General features: G+C 36.4%; 1 protein-coding gene across 7 annotated transcripts in view; it reads right to left on the bottom strand.

Moving 5' to 3' along the window:
• Window positions 1-13,321, bottom strand: part of LOC110381021 (phosphofurin acidic cluster sorting protein 1) — a 119,546-nt gene that overhangs the window by 21,031 nt on the left and 85,194 nt on the right. For 6 of the 7 annotated variants that reach the window (XM_064039915.1, XM_064039916.1, XM_064039917.1 and 3 more), the window contains exons 2-6: window positions 5,818-6,045; window positions 3,838-3,931; window positions 1,453-1,612; window positions 820-959; window positions 288-431 (exon numbers count right to left, since the gene is read on the bottom strand). In XM_064039915.1, the coding sequence (XP_063895985.1) occupies window positions 288-431; window positions 820-959; window positions 1,453-1,612; window positions 3,838-3,931; window positions 5,818-6,045 (766 nt within the window). The remainder of the gene's footprint in view (window positions 1-287; window positions 432-819; window positions 960-1,452; window positions 1,613-3,837; window positions 3,932-5,817; window positions 6,046-13,321) is intronic. The other variant, XM_064039921.1, reaches the window with a different exon arrangement.

The raw sequence follows: 13,321 nt of genomic DNA, 5'->3' as shown, positions 1-13,321 counted from the left end.
CAATTTCAAACCAACGATGATGATGATGCCTTAAGATTTTCAAAGAAAGATTTCTCCAGTATAATAACCAAAGAGTGGTCTTACAGCTCAAGGCAAAGATTGTGGAATAGAAGATTGAAACAAAAACCATTGAAATTGTGTTCAAATATCACTGATATGAAAAAAAAAAATTTGACCTTGCTTTAACAAGTATAGAACTCATTTGAAATATGTTTGATGAAATTTTTACTATTTTTATAATTTCCATTCTCATAGGTTCATCTAAGCGTGCGTGCACAAGCGCTCACCGCGAGCTTGCCACGGCTGCCTTTGCGTTTCGCGGCCGCGTTCTCTAGCTCACTGTCGCTGTCCCTGTCGTTCGCCTTAGAGTGTATATAGCTCTGTCTCTTTCGCTCGCGCTCCATGAAGCTCAAGTCGCGAGAACGGGACAACTGCGTGCAATGCAACGCCTATTACGCTCAAGCTCATATAAGCTCAGCTACTTAAATATATAAGCTATAAATAAAATATAATAAATTATTTCAGTATATAATTTTCGCCTGTAATTGATAAAAACACGATAAATATGAAAGCTCCCTGAAGCCAAAGCGTTTATGAATACATGCATTTATATTTTTTTATAATAAAATTATCGGGACATAAAAACTTCCTTGAATAACCTACATAATAAGAAAAATATTTTAAAATGTAATTTATTCATCTAAATCCATTATATATAGGTATTGCTATATTAATTTTAAAAAAATATCACTATGTATCAAGAGCCATTATATCATAAAGTCCCCTCTATAGTTATTCCTTAGTCCCTGGCGTCCATACCTTGGTATAAGAGAGGTCAGTTTTGTTGAAAGCGAGTTGTCGATGCGCGCGCCGCCTGGCGGGAGCGCCGTACGTCATCTCGTCTGCTTCTTCAACTGAGCTGAACTCGCCTTCTTCTTCCTCATCTGAATAGCCGCGTTCTGTAAGACATTTATGTTAATTAATAAAGTCAGAAAATATTTCTCTACTAGGTTATTTTCTATGTATATGGTAGCCTTTCTTGGATACTGATAACGATGATGCTTTTGGTTAAGTTTGACAACTGTCGAGTTTGGCATTCCAGTGTAGCAAAGATTCGGAATATGATGAACAATCCCCAGAAAAACTTGGCAATGAAGCTTGGTGTTCTCAATGACGAATAAAAAGGTTTATCATGCCATCTTTCTATGTTGATAAGTCCAGAGACACTATATCGGTACGAGATACTTCCTTGACAGCATTGGAAACGCAAATACTGGGATGAACGACTAAATTGAAGATATCAAGTATCTTTGTTAACAGAACTTCTATGAGACCTAAAGTCTCATATATTCGCGAGACTTCTATTGACTTCTATTGAGACCTAAAGTCTCATATATTATATTAGAGTAATCCCGAGGTTTCTAACAGCACTATCATCTATCACCAACTCACCAGTAATAAGCAAAGTATTGTTGTTCTTCGTGTCATGGTCTACCGGGGTGGAGGCTAGCCCGGTGATGGTGAGCTTGGCGACCGGCTGGCCTGCAGCAGCGCCGACCTTGCCTCCGACTCCTGTGAGTTCTAGCTCCATGTCCATTGAGCGTTGCAGCACCTGAGGAAAGAAAATTTTATTTTTAATTATTTTTGGAAAACGTCAGAAATAAGTTTCAGTTTGCCTCAGGCACAAATGCCATTTATCTTTATTTATGGATATTTACGGTTCCATACAAAAAATGAGGCTTGTTGTATGGGAGCCCGAAACGATGCATTTTACTCAAGTTTCCAGTATCTATTTGTTGTTAAGCATCAAAAATAAATCATCTGAGAAAATTTCAACTACCCAACTATCACGGCTCATGAGGTACAGCTTGTTGACATAGGGATTGCAAAAAACTGTGTACAATGTAGCAGCCATAACTCTATGAGGTTCCATCAAATAAGCACAAAATTGAATATCACAATGAACACAACACAAATACATCTGAACTATGCACATAATCACACTTAATAGCTTACACAATTTGCGACGGAAACCGCCCGAAGTTCGCAATTTGCACACATTAGTTGCAAATTGTAGCTACTCAAAATTGTACATCGATTACCGGTCATTGAACTCAGCTAACAGGATAATTAAACGTTGTGTTATGTGGGTCAAATTAAAAACAATGGACACAATTAGCTGGGCAATTATTTTTATGGGTTTTAGTCTGCCTATATGGACATCGGACACAGTTGATTACCGGTAAGTTTTCAAATAGATGAGAATGTAATTGTAGGGAATTGGAGGAAGGAAAATGGATGACAGAAAATGATCACAACCTCATTTCGACGCCAAAAAGGCACGCCAATCGATTCGATCTTTAGCCAATTTAGCTCTCGTTTTCCTCGGATCCTAATCGTTTGTGCTTCTATTACTAACAGGACAGTTTTGCACAAAACATATCATTTTACTTGTTCAACTAGTAACACCAGCACGACCTCCAGATACAACAGAACAAAACAGCCCTCATCGTAATAACAACAAATGCGAACAAACCCGCGCTTAAAGCTCAGTATCACCATAAACAGCACTAATAAGAGAAAACCATACAAATCCGGCCAGCGCACATGACTCACTAATTACACAAATGTCCTGCGAGCCTTGATAATGAGCCCGCTGCAATTAAGCGGATAATTTTAGAGCTATCCGTATGTTATGTGTAATTAGTATTTTAGCGGACACATCCTGTTTGGCTGTGTCATTTTAATATAAATAACTGGCTGTTCCCTGCGGTTTTACCTATGTCCTTGGAGAACCACTTCTTAAAGTGGGTAAAAGTCAAGAAAAGGAAGGTAGAAAAGAAAAATATCTAAATCGGTTTAGTAGTTTTGACGCTACAGCCCGACAGACAGACAGTTTTTTCGCGTCTATAATATTAGTAAGGATTGATTGCCTTTATCATAACAGAAATACGAGTTAAGTGGTATAGAAACACTTTAGACCCGTGGCCTTCAAAGAATCAATTGCAGTGGTTTACAACTTGAGATCATAATTTTATAGGCATTGAAGATGCGAAAGGGTTATATTCAGAGATGACCTTGTACCTTAAAACTGCTCGTAAAACCAATTGGACAACACACTAGAACAGCAATAAAACCAATAATATTTAAATGGTTAGATACGTATTTTTTTACATCGTCAAACCGCTTCACTTTAAAGTTATTAAGCCCCAGGATTTTTTGATAGTCAGACGACTTTGTTTTTGTGAGAATTACGATGATAGTAAAATAAATACCAAAGCATGCAAAGCGCATATAACACAGTCACAGATGAGATAGCATCTGGACAAAGCAGGGCACCACCTGTGCAGTAGTTTGTACTAATAAGATCATAGAGTTAGCCGAGCGCAACGATGCGACAATGTCTATACAGAATTGTGTGTTGTAGCGATATGGACTGTGATCCACTGATCTGCAGGGCTGTAAGGCAGAAGTCTGCCGTAGTTACGGGATTGCTCGAAAATTTACGGCAGCCCTGTACCAGGGCTCCAGAAGGAACAAAGAGTCATCAAAAGTCGAAATACTGCTTAATTGGTGGTTGAGCATCTGATGATTTTCCACCTCTAAAAAGGCAATGGAACGCATGTAGGATGACATATTGAAATATTTGGTAATTCCTTGCTATATAAAAGGACCGTAAAACTACTAGCCTTCTGCGTAGTTCTGGTTGACTCTGCTTGCTGCATAAACCGTAATTCTAGCTCTGTCGCCTTTTACCAACATATGGCCTATCTTTTCCTGTAGCTGCCTATACACTGAAATTTCATTTTGGAGGTAATAAAGGTTTAATGTACTAACCTGGTCCATCCTTATAACACCTTCAGCCAATGTCTTGTACCCCAGTATCGTGCGGTTCTTGTATTTCTTACGGCGCTGCAGCATTATTTGCAATCTGGAATTTTAGTTACGCATATTAACATTAATTCTAAAATACTACGTTTTATAGGTAACATCTAGTATTAAAGAGGTGAGTTTATGTCACTTAAAGGGATATGATAATTCTTTTACCAATAGAAAGCCACATTACTTGTAAGTCTCATAAACTCATAAGCTATATATTTTATAAGGGTACTGGATGTACAAACATATGAAGACATAAATATTCATGAGGTATATCTTTAAGTCTGTATCCATAAACGGATCTACATTGTTATTTTCTCTTAAAATTCGTTGAGGTCAATTCGGATTTCATGCCATTTTAGAAGAGACTGGTCTAGACAGTAATTAGCGCCGCTTAAAATTTTAAATAACACCTACTCTTAAATTACAAACGACATCAATATTCGGGACATGGAGGAAGGAAAGATAGCGGAGATACCAAGGAAGCATAAGGAATGTAGGTCAGGCATCTTCTCGTAGGTCAAGAAACTTATTGTATCACGGTGTGATCAGTTACTAGAACTAACGAGACGTTCGGGTTCCTGGTCAAATCAAATAATCAGTCAATGATCTTGATTGATTGGTAATTTTATTTTGAAAATAATGCGCGGGGTCCATAGAAGGCGTGTGAGAGCGCAGCTAGTAACGTTAATCTTCCCCCGAACACTGCATTTCGGCGTGCTACTATGCCAGGAGATTCTGCGTTATGAAATCTCCGCTTGTCATTTTGTTCTCCATGATCGGAAACTCCAAAACGATTAAACAATCGATAAAACGAAAAAGAATCGATTATTCGTATTGTACCTGTTTATGGAGTATTGTTTGAACATCGCGGACGTTGAAACGTTCAGACTCTCCCAATATAGTTTTATAGCGCTTTTATTGTCCAGAATGTTTACACTCTGTATGGCTTGAGTGTTTGAGTATATGGTAAAAATATCGCGTTTGAAAATATCCGCTTTAAGAATTGGAGATAGGTATTTTTAATTTAAAAGTGAAGTTTGGTTCAGGAAAAAGTTTTAGGTATTTTTTTTTTAATTATTTGGGGTCGAATTGATACGAAGTGGATGTTTTTTTTTAACTTCGATATTCTGGTTTGTTGTTACTCGTCGACATAAAGTCATTTCATAGTCTTTGTTTGTGTGAAATCTCGTGCTTATGACTTAAATATTGAATCCTGAATCCTTTTCATCAATAGTCATCGGTGAACATAAATCAAATGTACCAAGCAATTTCGTTGGCATTAAAAGATACACTAGATTTTAATTATCTGAAGAACCTTGACCGTCTTCCATGAATACTTCGGAATTCCTATTTTAACGACTGCATTAAATAGTACTAAATGAACTATAAACAAACAGACAGCACAAAAACTAGATTAATGTCTTCATAACGAGACGAACGCATGTTTTTATGGTTTATACGTCTTTTTATTAGTACTTTTTTGAAGCTAGCAATTTCTCAAGCCACGCGTAAAAAGAGTTTCGCTTGATATACTGTCTAGCTAGACAATTGAGCTTTTTATGTCCAATCTGTTACGGTAATTAATTATAAGATAAAACTAATAGCACAATTCATCAATTTTACTTCTTTCAGCCTTTTTTGTATTGTATAAGAAAACAATAGAATAGAAATTCTCTTTGAAAGCATATAATAAATAAACTGCTATACGCTACATTACCTAGGTATGTAGAGGTACCTATATTATCACTGTACGTACTTTCACTAACAGCTCCAATCAAAAGCTCTGTGATAGTTCACACCACTTTAATTTCAGACAGGAATGTTTTATTTAAATTGAACCTAATGCTCCAACTCTGATTAGTCCTCAAATTATAGTAAAAAAAACTATTTTATTTTCCTTTAAATAAGGAGAAAATATAGAAAAATTGTATTTACCTGTTACCATCCCTCTTAACAAAATGCGGGTACTGCAGAGAAAAGCACAGGTCGAGCTCGACATCAAGCGGTGGGACCGCGATGTCGTTGGAGCGCAGCGTCCGCTTAGAGCTGTGCATACGAGCTGCTAGGATCACTGCACCGGCGCCCGCGCCGCTGGCCGCGCCCCCGCCGGTCTCGCCGAGCGCCCCGCATACTCGGAGCCGGGTTATCCGTAGTGTGCATAGCCTGGGAACAAAGATAACTTGCGTTAAAATTGGGGAAAATGTTTTTGAAGAACTTAAAATCAACAATCTCCGGTTCAATGCAATCCGGTCCAATCCAGTAAGACTAGAAGCCGACCCCAACATTGTTGGGAAAATGATGATGATGAAAATGAGCAATCTCCTTTCCAAGGGGTTTTATTTTATATTGAAGAAGAATGTATAGTGTCCATCAATCAAGTCTTCTTTGTATTTAAGAATGTGTGCGTAGCGTGAGGATTTGCTACGAGTGCTACGACGTAGCTATAATAACTAGGTGCGTAGCGCAAAGCCGCTTTTCGGCCATTCAACACACTATATTACCGAGTTAAAATAAACCTTTCCAAAATACCGGAGAATGTACCTACATTTATTTGAGACAGTGGTTTAAAAATATTTCGTTTGACAAAAATGCACGTTCAGTTGAAACATGTACTCGTATGACATAGCAGAAACATTCACAGCTATACTCGGCTCGCTACACCGAATGATTACATGCCTGCGTGGTTTCCCTGTGCATACAAGCCCGCATCGTGTTCACTGCGATTAACAAATATTTGTGCTATCCCGACACAGGTATAAAAGGACATAATTACATTTATTTCAAGATGAATTTCACTCTAACTGATGAATCAAAAACAAGATCCAATTAGATTCCAGTTCCCGTAGTTAAATTCAAATAGAAACCTTTTCCAATAGTCAATATTTGCGTTAAATTAAATTGAAGTCGGTAAACTAAACCAGTTTCTGCGAAGAGACGAGGAGCTTGATATTTCAATAAATAATAATTTGAAAATCAAATTGGAGCCACGTTCCTAGCTAAAGTTACGTTGTAATAAATAAAAATAGCTTTTGTAGATATCGAAGATGTTTTCGCAATCCAATATCCTGAGCACAAAATGTTAATAAGCCCCCGGGGGCCTTATAGAGCAAATAAGCGAGCAAACAATAATATCCAGTTATTTACAAAGGACGGAATATTATTTCACCAAACAACGAACATATGTAACAAGACATATCAGAAGTTAAACTGACTTCAGAAATTCAAGTGTAGGTATGTAGAGTGTAAAGGAACGGATTTAGTGATGTGCCTCATCAAAAATTAGGTTTATCGACAAACATGTAAAAAAATGCTTGAGACTACAGAGGTGAAATTGGTGTCCTTCACAGATTTACGGCATTATTTTTATAGGTACGAAATCATAAATCCTATAATTTATTTTCGACACGGTCAGGGTGAAAAGTTATTACCAATTTGATATATCGGTGGTCCAATTCCGACGGGTCAAGGATGATTTTCACTCTTTTTTGAGAAGTATACCAACTGAAAATTGATCAGGGAATTCCTTTATTAATTTTGCTTTTGAAATAAAATATCATCCCCTTTATCGTCTTTACATACTAGACGATTTGTAAAAAAAAAAAAAGTACCCTTTGCGCAATGCAATTTATTACACCATCAAGACACAGTACAACAGCAATTATTTATCTGAAAAACCTTTTACATTTGCAAAGGAATTTCAGCACTTAATACATAAAATGGCGGCGAGAAGTCACACGTGCGAAGAGAAAGAATAAATCGTTAAAAGTAATGTCCTGCTTTGTGATTAAAGATACTTTTACCTTTTACTGAAATAAAGATACTCAGCCTACTTGGCACTTCAAGTGTTTTTTCATGACAAAAGCATCGAGTAAAATGTTCATTGTATTATCATTAAAGAAAACAAAATGTCTTCGCTTATTTTTTTTCGTAATTTTATCCTCGCATTGTTTTTGATTTCAGAGACTAAAAGCTTTATTCAATAAAGACAATAGATACACTTTAATAGAACAATGAAAAATGTGTAATAATTTATAATAGAAAATATTAATCATCGGTCTATTATGTATGAAATGAACATGAAAATAATTTTGCTTTGTTGTTTATTATCGGATTTTGCTAGGGTTAAAAATAATCTCATTGTATTTTGTGAATTTTAATTTCCATTCCATCTCTGTACTGTTACTGTTACAGCCTTTTTATCGTCCCACTGCTGGGCACAGACCTCCTCTCACAGGGAGAAGGATTGAGCATTAATATCCATTTGGTACAGACCAGTCAATAATTGTGCCGTTTCATTAATCTGACTATATCTGTAGCTTCGATATCCCTTGTCTCTATTACAAGTAAAACTTACACCAACCCCAATATAACACCGAATGTAAACAAATATTCTTTCTCTCCAAGTAAAGCACGTAACATTCGCCCACACACAACATGTGCAAACGGGTGCAGACGTCCAATAAGGGGCTTATCGCATTTCCTGCGAGCCGTGACAGGTCGCGCGGCTAGTTTAGTCGCTACACCTACGTGCTACACTTATCTGTGCTAATAAATGTAATGCTGGTATGTTTTGCTTTTGCTGTTAAGCTGCTGCACTTATTTAGTATTTTTTGTACATTGAAAAAGCTGACTGACTGATCACTATACTGCACCAATGACTGTTTAGGAGGGCACGTTAAACTGTAGGTCCCGGCTGTTTTTGAACATCCTTACCAGTCGTTACGGGTAGTCAGAAGCCAGTAAGACTGACACCAGTACAAGCAAGGGCTATTGGGTTGCCCGGGTAACTGGGTGGCAGAGGTGTAAAATACTGGTACTCAGCTACATCCGGTTAGACTGGAAAAGGCTCCGGAGATGGAGATCAAAAAAGGAAATTTAGACAATCTTCATACTTAACACACATATGCATGTATGTCCTTTAAATCAGTATATAATCGGTAGTATATTAATTGAGCAATATTTTAGGGAGTATAATTTTTTTGGTATAAAAACAAGTCTGCAAAACAGCCGTCAGTTTTGTAAAAACCAAATACTTTACTTCTACTCACTACAGACACCATTAGTAAGGCGAGGCATGACACTTAGCTCATATCGTCTAATTTACCTAATTGCGACGCGTAATTTGCAAAATTGAGTAAGTAATACGTTTTTCTTTGAATAATGTTCCAGTATGTTTGATCATACATTAGCTTAATGTTTGTTTTGGATAAATGCTTTTCCCGAAATTAGCTTTTCGTTACTTAGTTATGAACTTAATTAAACTAACCAACTAGTAAAATACCTAGTTTTTTTTACATTTACCTAAACTTACTCGTACCAAAAACCAATCGAATACTGTTAACTTTGAAGATTATAAATTCTGCTTGATAAAATCTTATTTAGATTATGTCAATGCGCAATATCGATAAAGTCGATACTCGCACGAACATCCCTACACAAAGCAAGACAGAGAGTAAAAAACATTGCACATTTTGTACTAACAAAAATCTACCACATACCATGTCCAAAAGAAACTTTATGCCAAAAGCTCGTTTCACACCAATTTCGCATATCCAAGCTACCTATACACAGGGCGTTATCAAAGTGCAACTCGCACAGTTTGTCGGCCACGCTAATCGCCTCTGTGTACCGGGCAGATGGAGTAAGGAACGATGACGAGACGCCATAATGCAGGTAGGTCAAGCACCTTCTTCTAGGTCAAATTCGTAAGGTGGACATGACCAAAATGATCAGTTACGAGTGAGCTTACTAAGCGTTCGGGTTCTTTGAGACATCTGTCTTTTTGGTATTACAAAGAATGGTCGGGTGCAAAGAAGGCGTACAAGAGCTGAGGCATTAACGTGCCCCGCACACCAGCAATTTGGCGCGCTACTTTCTTAGGAGATTTTCCGTAATGGCATCTCCGCTAGTCATTTATTTCTCCATGGTACCGGGCATTATCTGGGCAGTGCTTAATGGCGCACATTGCAGGGCTGTCGGGCTACCGGCTAACTTTTCCCATGGCTTAACTTCATGCTCGTTTTCCTGCATAAGTTAGCTGTATTAACACGGTAACATAGTTTTGTTTAATAGGCTGATAACGTTGTTAAGTTGTTGTTTTATTGTTGGTAGGGTTATTAGCTTGCTTTTTGTTGCATTTATATATTGTTATGTTTATTGATTCATTATTTACTAAATAAACTAGTTATTGTGAGATGACTTCAGATAGAGGAGTATGGAGAAATAAAACATGCTGCGCCGACACCAATGAATGATGTATGTTCAGCTTTCATGGATGTTGAATCCTTTTGTCGAAGGTAATCTAAGTGTAAACCGTGGTTTAAGCCATTCTGCCATATATCGCGCCCTACAGCATTTTGTTTGTTTATCCCAATCAAATACAAGCTGAGCCTGCGTGGATACCAAAGTAAGCGCAAACAAATATTTATTTGCAAAGTAAATAAATACAATTATATTTATCGTGAGGGGTTTCATTTGTTATCTTTATTATTTAAACAATGCAATACAACTGTTAATACCATATTAATTTCAACACGTAATTAAAAAATAATAGAAAATGTGATTCTACAAATCTAATGTTAACGGCCTCAAAATAAAGATTTTTAAAATTATTTGAAGGTCAAGGGTACTACAGGTCAGTGATTACAAGTTTCTATTTCATTTTGTTTGACTTGCTTTGATTTTGAACTGTAATCAGAAATCGTAGGTATTAAAAATCTAGTTGCAATCCGTTCTCGATATCACGCTATGTCAACTTTCAATGTCGTTATAACTAAAGTTCATTCACTATTTAAGTTATTTTTACGAGACTTTAATGTTTCAAAATATTATTTTTTTCTACCACACAGCTTGTATAAGAATTCTCCAACTGAACCCCTTTTTCCTCTGAAGCACCCGGTATCAGACATCCTATCATCATTATTGGATGGATGGATCCACTGCCCTTCAAATCATCAGTCTACCGTTTAGCAGGATATCAATAGCGTTTAAGCTTTCTTCCATTTTCAGCCCTACAAAAGCCAAGTGTTGATAGGAAGAGAAAGGCGACCGGAATATACATGTTAGTTGTTTATAGCACGTGCCTAGTTCTGAACAGCAGCTAGATCACGACTTAGCTCTGTTAGCTCTCTTATAGCCTTTCACTGACTTTGATAAATGCTGCTGAAAGTTATTGAAATGATATAGTAATCAATTAAATTATCAACCAGAATACACACCTACAATCATTTATGGCAGTACCTTTACTACCGAACGCAGGATAAAAATGAAAGTGACTTTTTGAATAGTGTAATAAAATATTTAACCCTTCAAGGTAGTAGAAGACCTGACCAGCGTCATTCATATGCCATCTAGGACTAAACAGATTGTAAACAACTAAACATAAACATATCTATAAACTACATGCATAATTGCATATTAGTTAGCCACAATATTATGTATATGAATACTCGTTAGGCTTTACTATCTAACCCTTATTGAATACGAGTAGAACACGTGCATCAAACCCTGACACTCAATGCCATCGCATTTAGTTTGAGTGACAGTATCAATTAAGATCTACACTTATGGCATGAATATTGAATATGAATCTGCTGATGCAAATCAAATGCTGGTCATGATGGATGCAGCCCTTTGTAACTGACACGATCTGTTGATGAATGCCTCTGTGTGTGTATGCACTTGAATGGGTGTTGTGATGTGTGTAGCATGCTGCAGTGTTACATGTTAATGGGGATAGATTTAATATTATTTAATAAAGAACCCTTATAACCTAGTCAATGTATCGTTATCCCAAAAATAAAGTCCTCCGCCGCACCTCCCTGTTTGTGTGCGGTATTTTCAAAGGCACAAATGATTTTTCGTGATGCATTTTACACTAAAAGATACAAGATGCACATAAAGTCAAAGACATAATTTATAATGAACCACTTTTTCCAGATGCTTTCCATGTCAAGATTTGTGTAGGTACTGTGTCGAAGTTGACTCAATATGGCAAAGAGCTTTTGTTCAATTAATTTCATGAGGCCTAGTCGGAAATATGAAACAAAACAACTCGTCCCATCGCAGATCCATCGATTTTGGAGGCGAGATCGAGGTCAAGAGCTGGACAAGTCAATACAAAAAAACAGCATTTAGCAACCCATTTGCTCGATATTTCGTTATTCTCGATTAAATACAATTCGAGTAAATCGATATTCCATTGGACCCAATCAACGCGTGCCTTTCGAATTTAATTTATGTCATCATCACTCATCGGCTGTGGGAGTTATAACTACAGGAATAAATTATTATAGGAGAGGACATAATCTCTATCAATAAATCTTTGAAACTACGCTTAAACCTTTCATCACGACTGTTTGGAATCCACTTTCAGCCTCAGAAGTGATACAATATAATTTAATTTCACTAAATTATTACCTCTGTTTCGGTAATAAATAATAAATGGTTATAAACTTCATAGAAATGTTAATATTCTACCCGTATTCGGTGAAACGGTTTTCGAATAAATCGCTTACTTTTATGTACTAGAAAAAAAGCTTTTCCATGATAATGGTTTTTCCTTATCAATTTATTGTGACGTTTATTGTGTTAGGCTGTATAATTTGCTCGGAATTGTGCCTGATATTTTTATTTTTCCACAAAACTGTATAATATTGCGAATTCTCACTCTATTCCTCCACAACACATTTCCAGTAAAGTTGTTCTTACTTTATGAAAACTTAATAGGCATGCTATATTGAACAAGTATTTTAATAATTCTTTACGTCATATTTTATAGTAATTTTAAGTCTATTTCTGTACAGCTAAATATAAATAGCAATACGATAATTTCACGGTCATATTTCAAATTCAAGATTTATTTAACAATCAAATGACTTCATCACTTAACGTCTAGAAAAACATTTCAATTCGGAACCATACAATATTTCAGCAAGTGAAACATTACTGAAAGGAAATGAATAGCGCGCTATATAAATCAATGTTGCCACAAAAAGGTTTATATTCCTGCTGAAATTCAGCAAAAACTGTGCCAATGAACTTATAAAGGACCGGCAATATATCTGAAAGAAAGTAGCTTTTATTCAAGGGATCAGGACAATGGAAAACTTTTTAATAATATAACTTTTTATGGAGAAAGAAGGGAGGAAGGACCGCTGTGCGTGGTCTGGAGTTTAAGTCGACGACAGTTCTGATTTTCTAAGTAAGTCGTATTACGCATTCTTTGTTTGTAAAAAAGAAGACGAAGTTCAGGATTTATTATGGAAAATATCTTCCAGAATTCCACCGTAGTGGAAGAAATATAGGTTTCTTTTGAGAGTTATTCAAAGAAACTTAGACTGCTTTTGCAAACTGCAGATGTTGAAAATCGTATTACATACTCCATTAGCATTATGCTGGTTCTATTTCCCTTTCAGCGTACTTAATATGTTTCGTATAT

Source organism: Helicoverpa armigera, chromosome 20 (assembly GCF_030705265.1).
Source record: "Helicoverpa armigera isolate CAAS_96S chromosome 20, ASM3070526v1, whole genome shotgun sequence".
NCBI classification, from domain to species: Eukaryota; Metazoa; Arthropoda; class Insecta; order Lepidoptera; family Noctuidae; genus Helicoverpa; species Helicoverpa armigera.
This window is presented reverse-complemented; position numbering and strand designations above follow the sequence as displayed.